At 45.9% G+C, this 20952-nt stretch overlaps 1 protein-coding gene across 1 annotated transcript in view; it reads left to right on the top strand.

Annotated features, from left to right (window-relative positions):
• Positions 1-20952, top strand: part of UHMK1 (U2AF homology motif kinase 1) — a 563788-nt gene that overhangs the window by 221198 nt on the left and 321638 nt on the right. Inside the window, exon 4 of the mRNA XM_069641348.1 lies at positions 9118-9212. Coding sequence (XP_069497449.1) covers positions 9118-9212 — 95 coding nt within the window. The remainder of the gene's footprint in view (positions 1-9117; positions 9213-20952) is intronic.

Below are 20952 nucleotides of genomic sequence, written 5' to 3' on the forward strand. Positions count from 1 at the left end.
CGTGGATAATAACACGATCGGTAAGGCGTCTGGCCATTTTAATTTAGTGCCGGCACATGTCTTAGCAAGCTTGTTCTTGATGATACCATTGTGCCTTTCTACTAGTCCGGCGCTCTGAGCGTCCCCAAGCCTTCAGCCCACCTCTTGGAGTCTTGTAACGTGGCATCAGTTTGGATATCCCGTACAGACCCAACACCCTCGTCCATTGCATAAGCATTTACAGTCTCCCTTGAAACATACATCTCCGTACGGAGATCGGTAGCAGTTTGTCTAGCTGTCTGATCAGCGAAAGCATTCCCTTTTCCTATGTCATCTGTAATCTTTCGATGTGCTGCACATTTCATAATGGCTAACTGAATAGGGAGCGCAAGCGCTGAGAGCAGTTGTACTATTAGGGAGCCATGTTGAATCTTGGTACCATGTGAAGTTGAGAACCCTCTCTCTGACCAAAGTCTCCCAAAGTTGTGAACCACCCAAAGGCATACTGACTATCGATATATATATTTACTGCAAGCCCTTCGGAAAGTTCACATGCTCGGGTCAATGCTATAATCTCTGCAGCCTGCGCAGAGTTATGCGTGATTCTCTTGGTTTCCACAACCGTGCTTAATGTGGTGATTGCATAAGCAGCTGTGTATGTACCATCTGGAAGTTTAAAGCAGGAGCCATCACAAAACGGCTCTCCTTTCGAATTATCCAAAGGAGTGTCTTTCAAATCAATTCTACCCTTCGTCTCTTGTTCGATAGTATACAGACAATAATGTGGCTCTTCATCGCCGCAAGTAGTAGCTTGCGGGAAAGGTAGGAGTTCAGCCAGATCAAGAACACAACACCTCTTAATTTGGAAGTGAGGAGCAAACAAGATCAATTCATATCTCGTCAACCGTGCGGAAGTGAGGTGTTGCGTTTGGGTTCGGTTCAGTAGAAAATCTACAGAGTGAGGCACCATCAAGGTTAGATCATGGCCTAGGATCATTCCCTCACTCTGTTTTACAGACGCAACAGCATCAGCGACAGCTCGCAAACATCTTGGCAAAGCGCATGCTACAGGATCAAGGGCGGAAGAAAAGTAACCGCACAGCCTATTCTTTCCTCCATGTTCCTGCGTTAATACAGCCAAAGCACATCCATCACATTCATGCACAAACACAAAGGCCTTTTCATAGTTTGGTGTGCCCAAAACTGGTGCAGAGCATAATGCAGTCTTGAGCAAGTCAAACGTTTGCTGCTGTTCCGCGTTCCACGGCAATGGCGAAGAAATGCCCTTCTTTGTCAAAGCCAACATCGGTTTGATCACTAGTGAAACATTCTGGATCCACAACCTACAGTAAGAAGCCATACATATCAAGGCTCTAACTTCCTTCTGTGTATTTGGGACAGACATGCCAGAAATGTGTTTTATTCTTTCAGGTGTCAATCTTCTTCCCTCCTTTGACAGGAGATAGCCTAAATAGGCGGCCTCCTGGCAACAATATTGAAACTTTTTAAGCGAAGCTTTGTGACTATGCTTAGCTAGATGAATAAGCAATAACACAGTGCCCTCCTTGCAGGCACTCTCAGAATCAGCAGCTAAAAGCAAGTCATAAACATACTGAAGCAATGTACAAGTAGAGGGCAATTCAAGGGTATCAAGCTGTTCTTTCAAAGCCCTAGTATAGATGCTAGGACTCTCTGTATACCCTTGAGGTGCACGAGTAAATGAACGAGCGTCCCCTTAAGGTGAACACGAACAAGTATCTACTATCCTTGTGTATAGGAATACTAAAGAAAGCATTCTTTAGATCCACAACACTAAAGTAAGTAGCTGTAGCTGGAATCATGATTAATATTGTTGTCACATCAGGCACAATTGGAAATTACGGAGCAACGACTTTATTAATGGCACGTAAATGAATTATGAAACGGAATGGAATTGCATTATCGCCTTTCTTGTACACGGGTAAAATCGGACTATTGCACAAACTTCCTGAAATTTCTTCAATCACCCCGCGATGCACAAAATCGGAAACAATGCATTTCAAAACTCGCTCGCCCTCAACTGAAATCTTATACTGGGGAATGCGTGGCAGCTCAATTTCATGTTTCAAAACTATTTTAACAGGATCAATCTCTAAAACACCGACATCGTTTTCGTCAACAGCCCATAAGCTCTCTGGTACATCAATGAATTCTGGCGGCACAGGTCTAGTCAAGAATTGCGAGACAGAAAATTGCTGTAATGAAATCGTCAAGCGCACTCCATCAGAAGAACAATAAATTACTGCATTCAATTCCTTTAACAGGTTCAACCCCAGCAAATTCTCTCCACAATTCAAAGTGAACAGAAATGGACGGTGGTCCATAAAGGGACCCAAAGAAATGGGTACCGGCGAAGAAACTGGACAAAACTGGTGTGCCAGAAAACCCTACAGAAACATTGGTTTGCCCTGACAGTGGAATTTTTGGAACCTGTGAATGATCAATGGAACACTTCTGTGCTCCAGTATCTATCAGAAACTGATGTTTCCTATTTCCCACCACCATTTCAACGTAGGGACCTTTCTGATTGACGGGAATAGGTGTAGGTTCCAAACCCTGCTTTGGGCAATCGTAACGAAACAGATTATCATCAAAAGGAAGCTCTTCAGATAGATATGCAGCAGAAGGATGATCAAATATGTTCCTAGTGTCCGCACTCGAAGTCTGATTATCCTGTAAAAAAGATTGCTGAGGATCCTGTGCAAACTGACCTCTACCAGGGCCCCCTACACCCGGGCGACCTCTGGATAGTCTACCCATATTCCCAAATGTGTTATTCGACCTCTGTCGAAGGACGGAGCATTGTGCACGCCAATGGCCCTCTTGTCGACAATAGGCACACTGCTTAATATTCACAGGACCCAAGGGCACATTCCCTTGCGGAACATACTGACCTCTAATCTGCGAACTACCCCCTCTGGGGCCTCTAACAATTTGCTGTAATAGTAATTTAGTCTTTAAATCACCTTTTCGTTTTTCAACTCTATCTTTTTCATTATTGACACGATTCTCGTAGTACTGAGCCATATGCAGTACTTCTGATTGGGACTTCGCCTGCCAAGCGCTCTCAGAAGACATAATTTGTGACTGGATGTCAGGCAGCAATCCACGCACAAGTTCCACAAATAACCTTTTCCCAGACTTTGTGCCTAAGTCCTGTCTGCTGAAATCCGAGAATACCTGTTTGAACCGATTAAAGAACTCGGTAGCACCCTCAGACTTCCCTTGGACACAGGCTGTAAGTTTGTCCCAAATAATTCTTTTCTCCGGGATTATGGTTTTTAATTTTATAATGATTCTATCATGCAAAGTTAGTATCACCTGGGGCGGTCTTTCACCAGCTGGCCTTTCTCCATCAAATCTAGTTACATTCGCCCTTGTATCTCCCAACCCTGGCATGTCGTCTATAGTCCTAACTTGTTTCCACAAATGTACGGGAATGAGTACAGGAAATAACAAATCAATATCGCCTAAGGTGAACCCTGAGGACTGCAAGACAGCCTCTATTTCTTTATAGAAATCTGTCAGATTTTTCCATATATCAGGAATAGATTGTCTAATAGTATTCACTTCTTGTCTTGAGAACGGGACGTGAACAAAATGTGATATCTAATGTGCAGGAATGTTCACAGCGACTATACCCTGTGCAGCATCGGCCGCAATCGCAACCTTCGGGACAAATGTCAGAGGAACCTCTCTCATAGGCAACTGAGAAGTAGGTGACTCCCAACGCTTACTAAGCAACAGAGCTAAGTCGAGTGCTAAAGCAGTCGAAGTGTCAAGTGAAAAAGCTCTTATAAATACTCAATAACTCTGTGGGACAACTAATCTTTTTTATTTTTACACAATCATCCTGTAGGTACTCTATCATTACCTGTATCACTTTCCTCTGCATTTCTGCGTATACTATGTGTCATATACCTCAACTGGAGTTACCGACATATATGAAATCCATCTAAGCGCGTCCTTCATACAAATTCGTGCTTCCTCAGATATCGATTTTCGACAAGGAACCGTTTCTGTACATACATACTTTCTCCCTCGTCATCCTCATTCTGTAACCTTTCCAACTCCTTTCTATACTCAAATAACCTCGGCATGCTCATTTACTTTCTCCACAGTGTCTCTTGAAGACGCTAAGCATTTAGATCCCTTAACCCTTGCAGGAGATCTGTTTTATTTAATTTGCCCCACATCACACATAAATGAATCCCTAAACCTTCAATAAAAACATTTTTCTCAGGAAAATTATCCATATTATAAAGTGTGGCAAAAACATTAGCTTGACCATCCCTCTCCATACAATGCTTAGCCCATGCAATCAAATCACGTTTCTTCTCTGGTGGTATAGTATTGCGAGTGACAACCTTTGACCCCGCACCTTGATCGACTAGAAGCAGCACAAGACCACTTGGAAGAGGGGGAGCAGGCAAATTCCATGCAGGTAATGTTACTGGTGCAATAGGAAGGGGTGGAGGAATAGGTGGAGGAACAGTAACTGGAGGAAGAGGAACATTAGGAGGAGCAGGAACAACAGACAACAGCAGGTAGAGCAGGAATAACAGCAGGAAGAGGCAAAGCAGCAGGAAGAGGAACATACGCAGGTGGCGCAGAGGCACCAGGCCTTCGTTCATTTAACTATTTGTCTATGAATTTGTCGGAAACACGAAGGTCTTTAGAAGGATAGATTTTCTGAATTCCAAGTGAGAAAGCCCTATCCATATTCCTAGTCGACTCAGAATGTTTATCTTGGTCATTCAATACTGCTTTTTCGGCGTTCGTCTAATGACGGCGCGCATGTTTTTCTCTACAGTTGCTGCAACGCTTCTTTTTTCCAATTCTGCAAAACATCACATGCTGCAGGTCTAGCCTTTTTCTTTAATAGAATTGACTCTAAATACTGAATATGAGGGATTTCAAAACTACTATTGATTGGCCACTGAAGTTCGGAGGCATGTCTGGTTTGTCTGTGCCAAATATCATTAAACACTAGATTTCCAATGCCATGCTTACAGTACATAGAATACGCCGGCGACCCCTCCTGTGGTGCTGGACGGCTAAATTCCAAAGATTGTCTATCACTGCGGTATAACGCCCTGAAGTAGGTAGACAATTTCCCAGGCATTTCAAATTATTGGTGTTACCTGGTCAATAATTGTGTCTGCAGATACAATATGCCAAAATCAAATTATCAGGATTATTTAAGAGTCGGGTCACGACTCACCTGATCGATTTCCTAAGAAGATCCGATCGGATTTCAAAGAATCTTACCTAACTAATCTTACCTCGTGATTTCGGCAAATCTGCCTGCCTCGATAAGTGGACCCTCGTCAAGATGCCGTTCTCGGACCACAAGCTAATCGTCCAGGGATCGGGTCGTGCAGCGCTGCTGAGGTGTCGTGTCTCGTTCAGTAGGGCCCCTGAGGGTCAGCCTTCGATAATCCGGCATCAATCTTGAGGTCCCTATTCGGGCGCCAACTGTGAAAACAATCAAAAATATGGAGGCTGAGTACCCCAAAAGGAAATACACCGAACACGGGTTACAAAGCAACATACAAAGATCTTTAATTTATACTGAATCAGTTACAAAGAACAAAGCAAAATCAGATGGCTATCGGCCCTCAGTGCAACACCGCGAACTCCAGCGTGGTTCGGTGTATTCAATGAGAGACGCTGTACTTTAGAATTCGTTGCTCTTTTATACCATTTGCCAACACGATGTCCAACCCTACTTCGGGTTAATATTGCACTAATACATTACTGATCTAGGGTTCATGCCGAGTTCGCATATCCACATGTAACTAGTTTGCCTTTAATACATACATCAACAAGCCTACACGGCAACTGTGTGTTTTGGGATTACCCATGCAGGTCTTCTCAAACATTAATACAATGCAGTTAAACAAGTGTTCTCAGTTCAGTATTTGAATACATTGTTCTTAACAAATGCTTGCGGAGTAGTTTCATTGACGCAAGTAATCCTCTACACACAGGTCAACGAAGGACAAGGTCTCAGTTCACGACCTCAACATGTGGCCTGCAGGCAAGTTAGATATTAATTGCACACACAGGTCAAGACGGCCATGTTGTATTTTGGAATGACATCGTCCACCATTTTAACTCACAGGGTGACTTTACAAAGCAAACCTAAAATGGCGGATTGACCTAAAATGGCGGCTTACATTGATTTTAAGGTCAGGACCTTGCAACACGGATTTCTTCGCAAGTGACTTACAAGCAGCTTGGCGTAGGCCAATATACATATATTCATTGCAATAGGAGGCACAATATAATTTCTCATTTGACAACATCAGGTGTGATTATAGTATTACTAGTCACAGCATAAGAACATATCAGTCATGGCATATGATACTGAAGGTTGCAGGCACTGGTACTTTGAATCGTTACCTAGTGTTCTTTGTAGGAGTGAGCAGTTAGTTTGGATTAATCTGTCAGGACTAGGCCTAGTGTCTATTGTTGGGGATCTAAACTGAAAAGTCGGGTTTTTAGACTTTTTCGGAATGAGTAAAGGGATGTGGTGTTTCTCAGTTGTGTGGGGAAGGTGTTCCACAGTTTGGCTGCTACCACAGGGAAGCTAGAACCGCCTGCTTTCTGTCTTCTGTATCTCGGTATAACAATGAGGTTAGAGTATGAAGTCTGTGTAGGTTTATTTTGGGTTTTGATAATCTGGTTGCTGAGGTATGCTGGTACATTGTTAGCGAGACATTTGTGAGAGTGTGAGGATTTTTAATTGAATCCTATCTTGGACCCCAGTGGATGTGTCTGGTTGACGACGATATATGTTAATTCTTAAGTATATTCAAGGCCGCTCTAATAGCATTATTTTGTACTATTTTGAGTTTTGTTGATGTTTCTAGTGCTGGATCCATCAAAGAGAGAATTACAGTAATCTATCTAGAGAGGACCAGTGCTGTAACTAAAGTAATACTGTTGTCTGATGAAATTAAAGGGTCTACTGGGTCTTGGTTTTTATGTGTAGGCTGTGGACGAGACCATGGCATTGACCTGTCTAGTAAGGGTGAGGGAGGAGTCAATGTAGACCCCAAGAGTTTTTATTTCGTTGGCGACATTGATAGCATGACCATCTATGTTGAAAAATGTGTATTGTTTTGATACGTTACTTACCTTAGATTTGTTTCTAATTAGAATTAGCTCAGTCTTGTCATCGTTGAGGCATAATTAATTTTGGGCCATCCAAGCCTGAATAGCGAGATACATTTTGTTGAGATTGTTTGGGTCTATGTCATAACACTGATATCTGGATTCCTTGCAGTGGAGACCTAATCAGACATTTCAGCAATAAGGTACATGATGACTAGCATAGAAACAGTGGAACATTGTGTAAAACAGACCGAAAATCCAGACGCTCCATAGAACCCGCAAACTAACTTTGACTTTGATTTTAGCTGGTTGTTATTACAAAACATTGGTGGACCCGTTTTCCAAAAGGATGTGTGGGGCGCTTGAATGCAACATATAGTAACCTGGCCACTGGGGGAGAGGAAGTCTGCAATTAGCCTGTGAAACCATCTGAGACTGAGAGCCAAAGGACAGGGAAGAGGGGAGGATAAAGGAAAGTAGGCAGGTCAAGGAAGTGTGGGTTGTTCGGGTGAGATCATGGAGAAGGCAGACCAAGAGCCCAGGCGTAGGCAGGATGGTGCAGCAGAGCGTGGAGGATAACTCGGATTGAAAGGAGGGTGACTGGGAGAAGGTGTGGGTGGAGTGTAGAATAGCGAGGGAGTGGTGGTAGAAGGGGTGAATATTCGAGGGTAGTGAAAGTAGACATCAGGTGGAGTAACATTGGAGGGACAGAGGAAGAGAAGGGAGAGTAATAGTAGGGGAAAGGAAGAAAAGAGCATCAGGGCAAGTAGTACAACAAAGAAGATCGGGTGAAACCTCGGAGGTTGAAAGGCACCAATTTGTGTTACTATTCTTATTGTGAGACCCCAACTTGGGATACACCGAAGTGTGTAAAATGCATAAGGTGGTTGCTTTTAGGTTCTCGCCAATAGCCAGTCATATTTTGGATAAGTAGGGATTACCAATATCTAGTGACATGTGGTTTTGGGACACCTGGGCTAGGTAAGGCGCAAAGCCCACGGGAGGCGAGAGAAGGACAACCCTTATGGAGCAACATTTTAAACTCTTGAACAGACTTGGTTTGTTCTTGAAGTATCTCTGACAGTACTTAAATTGGGCACTGTGTCCAGGAGGGTGTCTGTGGTCAAGGGAACTGGGCAAGGCCAGAACCCTCACACTTACCTAAATCTTTCCATCATAGGTGACCAATATGTGTAGCATGTCCGAATGCCTTTTTTGGTCCCCCTGCTCAACAAACTTCAGTGGTGCCCATGCTGAATCTGAAGTAGACCGGAAGGCCTCTCCTGTAGCATTGTAATTCAGTCCATTTGAAAACCCCAAAAGAGCATTAGTGCCTAAAATGGGTAACATTACCTTGCTGACCTATCATCTGGTGTTTTGAGTGTTGATAAAATGTTATGAAAAGACCTGATGTCGAATCTCACTGTATCTTCGTCTAGCTTTAGAGCAGTTGCATTGCCTGCATCCATACCTCTTCTAGCTATATAGCTTGCGATCATCTTGCATAAGCACCCAGATGAACTCATTTTGGTTAACAGTTGCAGAGTTGTGCACAACATCCATCTCATGTGTAAAACCTATACTTGTTTAAATCGTGTTGTTCAAAGTCTTGAGCATGTCATACCTTTTGCTATTTGAATGAGAGCCAATGCTTAATTCTCAGACCTGGTTTGAACTCTGAATCCACTGGCACTTCTTTTCAGAAAGTCTGGAACATGCATAGCACAAAGCTGTTCCTGATATAACTTAATGGCATTTTTACTCCTGGTAGAATAAGGGAAATCGAAATTTTTCAAGCCACCTCCAATTTCTCCATGCCACATTCTACATCCATATTGAAGTGTTTGTTCAATATCGCAATGACATCCCGTTCGATCTGGATCTTAATTGCACTGATTTTTGCTTCCAGAGTTTGTAATAATGTAATTTCATCTTGATTTGTTTTTTTAAAAAAAAATATATTTTTTTTTATTCCAGACAAACTATTCTGCAATGATTGATCACATTTTTGCCAATAAAGGTGTGGTAAATGCAGCCATTCCAGCCTATCACCTGAGAGACCTTATCAAAAGGTATTTTGTCGGTCAAGCTTTTGCATCATGGGGAGGGTGGGTGGGAGTATTTGCTGTTGTGAACATTGTTAACTTTGGTACGTTCTATTGATGCCATTTTGGAAATTGCCCTTGCAAGTTATGATTGTATTAACTTCAATCATTTCAAAGTACCCATGTTTCCCAAAAGAAGTACATAGTATATTTAAGTTGGGAAGAGAAGCTAAGTGGACTAATTGTGCCTTTGAAAGTGTGACCATTAATACATTATCTACCCTTCCCTGCATGTGCCTCGGCATTTGAAAATGTGAGCTGAACTCTGCAAACATGTGCTGTCAAGGGATTCTGCTGTGATATAGCGGTGATGGTGCTAAGAAAAGCTCCTTGAGTTTATAATTATGAATGTGCTCCCATTGAGGCGCGAACATTCCATGTGTTGCTAGACTGGAGAATGTGTAACTGTCACAGAAATAAAATGGCTTATTGTCTTATCCTCCCTTGCTCCTATTTGCGTCCCTTGGGCCTTATCTGCATCATTGCTTCCCCGCAGTAAGAAAATCAGTGCTTGCTGGTCTATCACAAGTGCCGTATAAGAGTAATTGGGGTGGATGCTTCTATTCCCCCCACCCCCTCCCCTCTGCCACCTTTGGACTTTGGTAGTTGGAACTTCAAATCTCTCTCTGCTTCTTTTGCTGCTTTACTAGACTCGATGTATTCTTAACTGTCCCGAAATGTATTAGAATGCCTGCTTTGAAAAATGAATATTTCTGGTTTGAATATCTTAAATTGGGTTTTAGGATGTTGTATTTGTTTTTTTTTATTTTTTTTATTGTGTTTTGTTAATGGAGAAATCCGTGATTTGATTGCTTTACCCATGTGCCAAAATGATCCCTTTCACTTGGGAGGCACTAGTCCAGTCCTCTAACTTTGCATTGTGTGATTTGTACTCCTGAATTTTCCCATTTTTAAACCTAGGACTAGAAGTCCCAGAACGCTGTTAAAACCTAGGACTGGACTAGTGTATCCTAAATTTAATGGATAATGTCCACATATATGCTTTCCAGGGGGTGCTCCCTTATGGGTCGTCACCTCAACCACCTCCCATGTTTTTTATATTTGGCTTTATTGGAGCTTTGAGAGCTTTTGCCCCACTTCTGCACCAAAGTACTTGCCTCCTAAGCAAACTCTGATAAAGCAAAACTCATCACAGAATTCTCCTGCCATAATCAATCCGAGCCTCACATTTACCTTACTTAGTCTTTCATCCCAATATGCACACCAGCAGTGACCCTTTGGTCTGAGCTTCCTTAAGTACCTTCGCCTCCCCTGATCCACCTAAGCAATGGACACATTCTGTCCCAAAATCTTTACTGATGGCCCCCATGGTAACCTCTGCAGCAGTCCTCCATCCCCATGTAGCTCTCCTCTTCACGTCCACCAAATAGCTCTCCATCTGATTAGACAGCCTGGATGCCTTAATTGATCTAAATAATGTCCATCAGTACCTGCCCCTGATTTCCCCCCCTTCCCCAGTCTGAGAGGGTAATTGACCCAGTTGACACCTGGTTTTTCTGAGAGCCTACACCCCATCCTGTCAATGCTCTAGTGTATTTTGGCATGGTCTGGATTTGGCCATGCTCTATCCCAGGAGCCTGAATCTCTGCTCTACCTCAGATACTGAACATCTCCTCTGTCTCATTTCCCTTCCTCTCCGATGGGCCTGGCAACCAATAAACCAAGGAAGCAATTAATAAGATCTAGTGAAAAGGAATTCAAATTAAAGGAATGATGAAAAGCTATATATATTTTTTTTCTGTGATGATTCCATTAGTGGTATCACTTCTTTACCAGTGATGACCTTCTCCCATGTGGCTAGGGGACGGCAGCTGCTACCTGATCTTGACCCTGGGGGAAGTTATGAGGGAGGATCACATGGAATGAGGCAACCTCCGGGAGAGGGTTAGGGTATCATTGGTGAGAAATAGTATGCCCCTTTTTTTCGGAAGATACATCTGATACCCTGTGCCATAATTGCTTGTTGTAAGGTTTCCTCCTCTTCCATCCATGGAGAGTAGTAAAACCCTTTTGTTACAGTACAAAGGCCAACTTTCAAAATCTAACCGTCCTTGTAAAATGATGCAAGACACTTTTGTTAATTCCAAAACTCTTCCTCAAAACCTAGTTTGCCTTGTAAACCTATTGCAAAAATGCATACAGTGGTTTCAGGAGGAAGGGACCACTACTCCAACACTGTGGCGTGGAAGAGGAGCAAAGTAATGCAGAGCATGGGAATCAACAAGCACAGGCAGCTCTCTAGTGGCAGCGAGTGCACACCTTTGCCCGGGGCATTTAAATCGACAGAGCAAGAAACAAGATGGAGTTGCTGGCAGGAGCGAATTTCTCCTTTCTGTGTGGAAACACATCTGTGGAGCCAACCGGCTCTGCAAGCTGATGGGAGAAGGCAGCTGATGGCAGATGACACATGGTGAGAACTCCAGAAGGCTCTTGGGTGTACGCTGGCGTTTACTTGCTGGAATCCCATGTGAAGCAGACTAGCGCAGCGGAAGCCTCAGGAAGCAGGAAAGCAGTGGAGAAATGGTTGCAGAGCAGAGAGCAGCAGGAGACCGAGACGGTTACCGGCAGACCGGGAAAGAGACCAGAAATGCCATCCAAAACCAGTGAGACCACAAAGGGACAGAGTGAATACTGGGCGTATTGGTGAACACACCAAACTAACTGAACTATACATAATGAAGTCAAAAGAGATAGTGAAGGAACGGTTGATGAAACCGGAGAGAGACTGAACAAGTAGTTTGCTAAAAGAAGAGACTTTCAAGTTTGTCAATGCATGTTGCTAGCATGAGACACGCTAAAGAGGCCATATATAAGAAACAGAGTATGTTAATAAGGCGAAACCATCAACCGTGGGAGAGTGAGCAGAATCTCACGGATGAGAAGTCCTGGCAGGAGAGTATACCAGGCAGTTGTAAGTTTGTGAACTTCAGAGAAGCCCTGGCATGAGAATATATATACAGCAATTACAAGCGTGCGTTTTCAAGAAGACCTGGCAGGAGAGTATACCAGGTAACTACAAGTGTGTGTGTGTTTTTTCAAGAAAGCCTGGTAGACGAGTATACCAGTTAGTCGCAAATGTATAAAAAGAAATCCTGGTAAAGAAATACACCAGGAAAGTTGGAAGTGAAAAAGATGCAGGAAATAGTTAGCAGGCTGTGTTGGTTAAAGAGGCTGGGACGCCCAACATCGAACAGAAGAAGATGTTGAAAGTTAAAAGGCCCAACAGTTTTGTTAATCACCTGTGGTAACAAAGAATAGCGAAAGAAAGTCCACCCTCTGGAATCAAACCCTTTTACAATATGATGAAAATAGGAATCTCCTGTTCTTGTATAGCAAAGTTATCTCGAGTGAAAGAAATCCAAGATGAAGAAAAAACATCTTTCAAAGTCCAGACATTTGAGAGCTGCTATGCAGCTAATGCCAAGAACTGTTATTTATGAGCTAAAACATAGACAAAGAATCCAGGGGAAAAGAGGAAGGTCCTCTGGAGCAGTGATTTCTATGCTTGAAAAAGTCTTTCTTGGAGATATATTTTCACCATTCCTTTGAACATTTGCAAAATACTCAAGGCCCAAAGACATCCTTTTCACCTTAGAATTCATAGTTTACAGTGTATGGGTCAGAATAGTACTTTGGACACAGGATGGTTTTGTTTGGGACGTTCTGAAATTGACAAATCCTTTGTTTTAAGTTTAATAGGGAAACTGCAGGGAGAGTGAGACTTTTCCCCAACCTCTATTATGTTCAAATACGTTTTTAGTCATTCCTGACTCCTCGCGTTCCTAACCTCAATTCTAATAGATTCTTTCCTCCCACAGATTCCTCATGATTTCTAATGCCCAGCCCATCTGATGGTCTGAATTGTTTCCACCATCGCGATGGCGAGGTGGGACCACTATATATCGAGTTGCCACATTTTATGACTTGCTCTCCAATCTCGACTCCCTTCTGTCCTCATTCTCCTCGATCTATCCTCTGTTTTTGACCCAGTCAACCATGCCATCCTTCTCAATCGCCTCTGTGACAACCTTGGTATTGCTGATCAGGCCCTAGCCTGGTTGACATCCTTTCTCACCAACTGACCCTCTCGGGTCTTTCCTTTCTCCTATCTCTCTATTTGGGTTGCATCCCCAGGGGTCTAACCTCCCTCCCTGGCTCTTCAACCACTACTTGGCACCTTTTGCCCACTGCATCGCTACTTTCTGCTCCAATTTGGAATGTTATGTGGATGACTCTCTGCTCTCTTTTAGGCTCCCCTCAGCCACCTCTGCTTCTTCTCTCATACCAGACTGTCTGGCTGCAATTCAGGAATGGTGTGCTGCCAATGATCCCCGCCTTAATGCCAGTAAAACTGAGCTCCTCCTCATTGGGGACACCTGCTCCCTCCTCTCTCTCTCTCTCATTCTCTCTAGCCGCCCACTCTGGGCCCTCTTCCTGCTCCTTCCTGTGAGGCTAAGAACCTGGGTGTCATCTTCGGCTCCACCCTCTCCTTCTCCCCTCACATCTGACGTCTCTTAAGAAGTCAATCTATCAGCTGCACCTCCTCTGAGGTATTGTTCCTGTCCCCCAGAAGCTCGTCGTCTCCAGAACTCTGGTCCTCTCTAGGCTGGACTAATACAACATCCTCTTCTAAATCTTCCTTCCTCTACTCTTCAACCTTTACAACTTATCCAGAACAGGACTGCGAGAATTGTCCTTGGCCTCAAGCCCAGGGATTGTATCTCTCCAGCTCTGAAATCTCTTCACTAGCTCCCCTGTTAGGCTCACCTGGTCTCTGCGGAGGCGTTGGGGCACGGTTGCAGCCCTTCTAGGGATGAAACTCCTCTTGTCTGTTCCTACCTCTGCATCCGTGTGGGTAACTGCAGTGATGACCAGTGCGGTTCCTGCGTGACTATAAGGGGGGTCGTAGGAGTATGCAGCCTGTGGTCCCTAACTGCTTCTCCAGACCTCTTCTCCCTGGATGTGGCTTCCCTGGGGTTGCACTACTTTTGAGGCTCACATGCTGAATGATGATGAGCTCTCCGTCCTGCTGCTTCTGGCAGGGGCTCTTGTTGAAGTCAACAGAGTTCCTTCACTGGTCCCTTGTCGTCGGAGTCCAGGCCAGTTGCGCCTAGTCCACTTCTCTTGTGGGTAAGTGTTGGCCTTGTTTCCACTTGCCCACGTGTCTTCCGACTGTTGTAATTGTATTTGTAAAATTCGTTCTCTGTCCTTTGTATATGTCTCTTTTTTTCTCTGCTCTCTCTCCCCTTGCAGGTGGTGTAGCGGTGCCGGCGGTAGAAGAAGCGGAGACGGCGGTACGGAGGAGCAGGGCTGAGATGGTCCGACAGCTGGTAAATAGCCTTTAATGGTGCCTTGGGTTGCGTGCTGGGTTTTAAATGCGGCGCGACCCTAGGTTAGGTGTTTTCGGGAGTTCTAACCTTGTCTTGTTTTCTCGTTTCAGGACTTCAGCTTCGTGGGACAGAGCGCGCAGGTGCTGCAGTGTCGATTCGGGATCTGCCAAGAAGATGCAGCGTTGCCATGAGGTGCGAGCCAGGGTCCAGGTAAGGATGCTGTTGTTGCAGGATCACGAGGTAAGTAGCTGGTCCAGGCGGTGGTGAGTGTCCCGTTGCACGGAGGTGCAAAGTAACGCAAAGCATTTGCTTGAGGGATCGGTGGCTTTATATAGTCTTGTTCCCGGCCACGCCCAGTAGCTCTGGCCTGCCTGCTGCCGCGCCCTGCCACACCCGATGAGTCAGCACATGGGAATGTTCTCTGGAATAAAGGCTTCCAGCAACTGGAAAGTTCTTGTAAAATAAAAGCACTCAAGCACTGAAATAAAGGGTTCCTGCTCCCATCTCTATATGAGCCTGGCGCCAAAGGTGCCAGGACTGAGTCCAACCACGGCCCCTGTGTTTGAGTCCCAAAGGGACATAAGTGAGGCAAGTGACCCATTGCCCCCTTCACCAGATGGTGTGGTTTTTGTGTTCTGGGCCCCGTGGCCATGACATCCCCCTGGCTGCAAGGATCAACTTCAAAACCCTCTGCATCTTCCACAAGGTTTTCTGGGGCCTGGGACCTCTCTACCTCCAACTTTCTCTTCCAAAACATCTTCCTTCTCGAGCTCTCCGCTTATCCACCTCCAACTCTGAGGGTCAGATGCTTCTCCAAGCAAAGAGTTGTGGGCAGATTTATCTCCTCGGCTGGGGCATCCCTCTGGAACTGCCTCCCAACCTCTCACACTTGAGCAGAACCACCTCTGGTTCTAGAAGCAACTCAAGACCTTCCTTTTCGCTTCCGCTTTCTCTCCCCTGCTGATGCACCGGACTGCTCCGTGCACTGGTCACCTGGTCACCCTCTGTACTCTGGCCCAGGCTCCTGCATGTCCAGTTGCCCTTGCACTGCCTCCGGGCTCCACAGCACTTAAGGGTCTGTATCTGCAACCCTAGAGTCCCTTCTCTCTTCACTTATGAGCCACCCGCTGGCCGCACTTGTGAGTTAACGGTATGCAGTGATAAAATCTTGGCAAAAATGCCGTGGTTTGACCCGTTAAAGGTGTACCCCATTACATCATTTAAGGGGAGCGGGGCCTGCAGGGCTGTCCCCCGCTCTCCTTAAATGGTATAATGGGTCTGGGAGTTGCGGGGCTGTCTCCCGCATCCTTTAAATGGATTGCGGCGGCAAAACCACATCCTTTTTGCCGCGATTTTAACACATGGACCCGAGTTAACTGCACTTCCCCTCACTTCTCTCCTTCCATGCAGTTGCTTCAGCTGAATGACACAAGCCTAGTAAGGTAGTTATTTTGTCCTCCCTTTATTTCCCCATCTTGTCTTGTTGTGCCTAGAAACACTTGTGTACCGGCGGGTTAGAAATTGCTCATCAGATCATATATCATGGCCGCAGTTGTTTCCCATATGCTCTATTTGCTTAAAGAACAGAGTTGCAAGTTTTGCAGAAAATACCCACTTCCACAAAGGCCTCAGACTTCAAGCCCTGCATGGACTGTGGTTTGCTGGTCATGTCAATCCATGCATCCGAAGGCTTTGCAGGAACCGGCGGCAAAGCTCTACCTTTTTCCGCATAGAAAATGATGAACCACCTCTTTCAAGGTAGCAGGGTGTGGAACGGAGGTTTGGGAGACCGGTCCCTGGTCCGAAAGGAGAAGTACCAACAGATGTCTTGGTCACTGAGCAATTCTTGTTGGCACCACTTTTGGAACATTTGTTGCATTATTTTAAAGCCATCAGGTCCTCGAGGGCAATAGACTTTCAAGTGAAACTAGACTTGGCCATCAACGGCCCTGATACTTGAAAACTGAACTGTCATCTCGTGCTGGGAAATCTTTTTTTATTTTTTATTATCTTTTTATTGATTTTTAAATACAACCGTGATCAACATCGATAACATTCCTCCCTCGTACCCTCCCCCTGCCCCTGCTTCCCATAGGCTCGAGACGACTTAACTTTGCAACCAGTCTTATGAAAAGGATACTAGTTCAGGCTTCAAAACATATTAAGAATACAAATGTTATGAGGGCACCATTGGAGCATATAGTCACCCTGGAGGTACTGTAGAATTGGATCCCAGTTTGTATGAAAGCTCTCGTCGGTCCCCTGCAATTTACATGTTACCCACTCCATAGTTATAAAGTGCCATACCTTTCTTAGCCATTGGAGTTGTGTCGGTGGCGTCAGCTGCTTCCAGCCTTGGGCTATCACCAGCCAGGCCGTTACAACCAAAAACATAATCACCTTCTGTTGACGCTTAAGAGTGTGTTTTCTGTGTGGGGTCCCAAATGCCGGCCAGCCATATGCTGTCCCCTAGGCTTTTTGCCCCCTGGACCATTTTCCCCACTTGCTCCTTGAGCTCGTTCCATGAGGGGGTGATTGTCGGGCAAGCTCTCCAGATATGCTTCCAGTCTCCTCCTTGACGCCATCCATGCCAGCATAGACCGTCCATGCTCAGATATGTGTCCTTCAGCCTCTTCGGGGTAATGTGCCATTGGAGCAGAACTTTTTGCCACATTTCCCTCAGGTGGATGGAGTTTGTCAAGGTGGCGACATTTCGCCAGGATCCCTCCCAGTGAGAGCACAATTTCCATCCCCAGTGTCCTCTCCCACCTTTTCATGTACATCCCGCATAGTTCTTCCCCTTGCATGTTCAGGTGTGCGTAGAGGTTGATATCAACCGGCGCGTTCCTGGATCCGTTATCAGATTTGCGTAAGAATTGCGTAGAATTGCGTAAGGTCCCTCGTTCCTGCTTCTTAGTTGGTCCGGGATGACAGCCAGTGACTCAATTGAACATATCAGTATTTCTCTGCCCTCGCCACTCCCAGTTTTTGTACGCATTCTTCAAACGACCTGATCGTCCGGCCTTTGTACATGTTTCCAAGTCTGGAACAGCCCGCCTGTTTCCATGCCGTAAAGGCCTTCGGGTCCATCCCCGGTGGAAAGTCGGGATTGTGAAATAGCGGCATAAACAGGGAGGGGTGCGTCAGGCTTCCTCTCCTTACTGCTGAGTCCCATGCGTTGAGGGGAGCGCCCAGTATTTCACTTATTCCCGTGTTCATGTGTATATACTTCTTGTGAGACCACAAGAGGTTCGAGAGCGGGCCCCTGGCCACAGCTATGTCCTGCATTGCCCATTTGGTCTGTGGATAATCTGCCACCCATTTTTTAACGACGTGCAGCTGTGCCGCTTTGTAATACCGCTTAAAGTGTGGAAAGGCCAAGCCTCCTTCCTTAACGGCTGCTGTCAATGTGGTCATTGCCACCCTCGGCCTTCTGCGCTGCCATATGTATGCAGATGCCATTTTATTTAGAGAGCGAAAGAAAGACCTGGGAAGCCTGATTGGAAGGGCCTGGAAGTAATACAGGACTTTGGGGAGGATCGTCCTCTTCACCGCCGAGATGCGCCCCCACCACGATGTGGACAGTGGCGTCCATCTCGTCAGCAGCTTTTGGAGGTGGATGAGCAAGTCCGGGTAGTTTGCAGCGTATAGTTGACTCATCTTGGAAGTGAGCTTCACTCCGAGGTAGATGATCTTGCCTCTTGCCGCCTCAACCCCCTACTCCTGGGTCAATTTTGAGATGGCCACGGGGTCGGCCGTAAGATTCAGTATCTCTGATTTATTTTTGTTTATTTTGAGGCCTGAAATGGCACCACATGCTTCCAGCTCGCTCATCAGTGTGGGGAGGGATCTGGTCGGGTCGGTCAATGCCAGTAGCATGTCATCAGCAAATGCCATTGTTTTGTGTTCCAGCCCGCCCATCTGCACACCCTTAATTAGGCGCTGCAGTCGAATCCTTGCTAGGAGAGGTTCCAAAAACAGAGCGTACAGGAGAGGGGACAGCGGGCACCCCTGCTTCGTGCCTCTCGTCTGCGCAACAGTTTTGGACAGGAAGGTGTTGGCGGCAATTCTTAGGGATGGACTTCTATAGTTTGCTTTTAACATCCCCATGTAGGAGTCCGCAAAGCCCATATGCGCCATTGTTCGAAAGAGCTGCGACCACCCGACTCGGTCGAATGCTTTTTCAGCGTCTAAGGCAACTAGAATAGCCTCGATGTTGGTGCGTTCAGCCTTTTCTATTATGTGTCATACTCTCCTGGTGTTGTCCGCAGCTTGCCTTGTAGGAACGAAACCCGACTGGTCCGCATCCACCAGAGAAGACAGGTGCTCTGCTAACCTGTTCGCTAGGATTTTCTTAAAGAGCTTTGCATCAAGATTAATGAGAGCTATTGGTCTATAAGATCCTGGGAGGGTGGGATCCTTTCCCGGCTTCAAAAAGAGCACCAGTTTTGACTCATTAATTGATGCTGTAATATTACCCCTTGATTTGAAGATGTTGAAGAGGCTTGTAAGCCTGGGGGCTAAGGCGTGTCAATCTCTTGTAGAATGCTTCAGTATACCCATCCAGCCCTGGTGCTTTGTTCTTGGGAGTTGTTTGATGGCCTGTAGCACTTCCTCCTGCGAGATATCCTGATCCAGTGCCTCCCGGGCTTCCTCCGATAGACGCGGAAGGGATACCCTCTGAAGATATAGTTCTTCCTCCTCTGCGGCAATGGTTGTGTATAGGTCCTGATAAAAGGATCTCATAATCTCACCCATTTCGTCGTTGGTCGTTTTCCGGGCACCCGAGGGGTCCACCAGCGCCAGAATGGATCTTTCCCTGGCCACCTCCCTGAGTTGCTGAGCGAGCAGGGTATCCGCCTTGTTGGCAAGGTTGTAGTATCTCTGTTTCGTTTTCATGAGAGCATGACCGACCTTTCGGGTATACAGAAGGTCCAACTGGCCCTGGATGTGTTGCATGGACCGCTTCTTAGCCATGCTAGGGTTCGCTGCTGCCTCCTTCTGGGCATCAAGCAGTTGAGATTCCAGGTCTCTCTTCCATTGCCCTAGTTGTTTCTCTATCTTGGATTTCATTACTATTAATTCACCTCTCAGGACTGCTTTAAAGGCATCCCCCAACGTATCTGGAGGGGTCTCCCCGTGTAGTTTCACTTTTATTCTTTTGAAGAAAAGTCTCCACTCCAGGGACTTCCATCAAGCGGCTCCACAGCTACTGATTCCCACCCAATCCTCCACCCCGGAGTAATGGGAGAATTTCCAGGTTAAAGATGATTCTCCTTCACCCAAGCCCCGGCAGGGAATTTTCTATGGACAGCACTGCACACCTAAATGTTTGGCGTCAACTGCTATGGATGAGGGCCTGCCACTGCGCCAGCATGCTCCACCCTCAGATGTTGTCATGGTCATGAAATCAGGGGCACAGGCATGCAGGGGTCGCATGTACAGGAGAGCTGGGTGGACACTGTCCGGTGCCTCCATTAAGCAGCTGCAAGTGTATTCTTGGGTGTGACTACTAATGGATTGCCTTCGCACGTGCTCACACTCTAGGAGTGGCAAGGTGTGGCTGGTAATCCGGCCCTAATGGACGTGCCCACGATCTCAGCTATATAAGCTGCCCCGATCCTCAAGACTGACGCTTCGCGTTATTCTGCACTTGCAAGCAGCGTAACGCTCACCGTCGCCTGAGGTCAGACTTACCTTTGAAGATCCTGCTTCCTGCCAGCATACTTACCAACTGGGGGAAGCTGTTCTTACCTGTACATCTCTTCGACGAACCAAGTACTCATCTTTACACTTTCTGGAACGCCAAAATCTTCCTCTTGGCACCGCAGCACGACACGCTGCATTGTCGACGTCAGCGCCTGCAAGGAAAAACAGAAGACAAGGTTAGACATCGAAAAAACTGTCAGTTTAATATTGTGCTTCGCCATACTTCGCGCTTTTCCTTAAACCATCACTTATCTGCTGTCGAACATTGCGGTAGCATCCATCTTCCATCCGGCCGTGTCTCGCGTCTCACAGCTGCATTGAGGCCGCATTTCCATCTAAGGGAAGAAAAGAGAAGATTGACATTATTGCGGCCATAAATAGGAGCAACATATAAAGACATTAAACAGAAAAAATAGCATCACAAGAGCTAAAGAAAGACTTAACAATCATAAGGAGAAGCATAGTTGCAGCTGGACTGGACTAATCCTTATTAGGCATCAGTGAAGGAACTAGATCCCATTTGACGCGACCCTGCCAGAAGTAGCAGGACGGAGAGCTTATCTTCCATAATTCACAGGTGGGCTTTATGGGCCGGCGTATGCTCACAGAAATCGTACTTTGGGGTGAAGGGTTCGAGAGGTACAACA

Source organism: Ambystoma mexicanum, chromosome 1q (assembly GCF_040938575.1).
Source record: "Ambystoma mexicanum isolate Mex_15411 chromosome 1q, UKY_AmexF1_1, whole genome shotgun sequence".
Classification (NCBI taxonomy): domain Eukaryota; kingdom Metazoa; phylum Chordata; class Amphibia; order Caudata; family Ambystomatidae; genus Ambystoma; species Ambystoma mexicanum.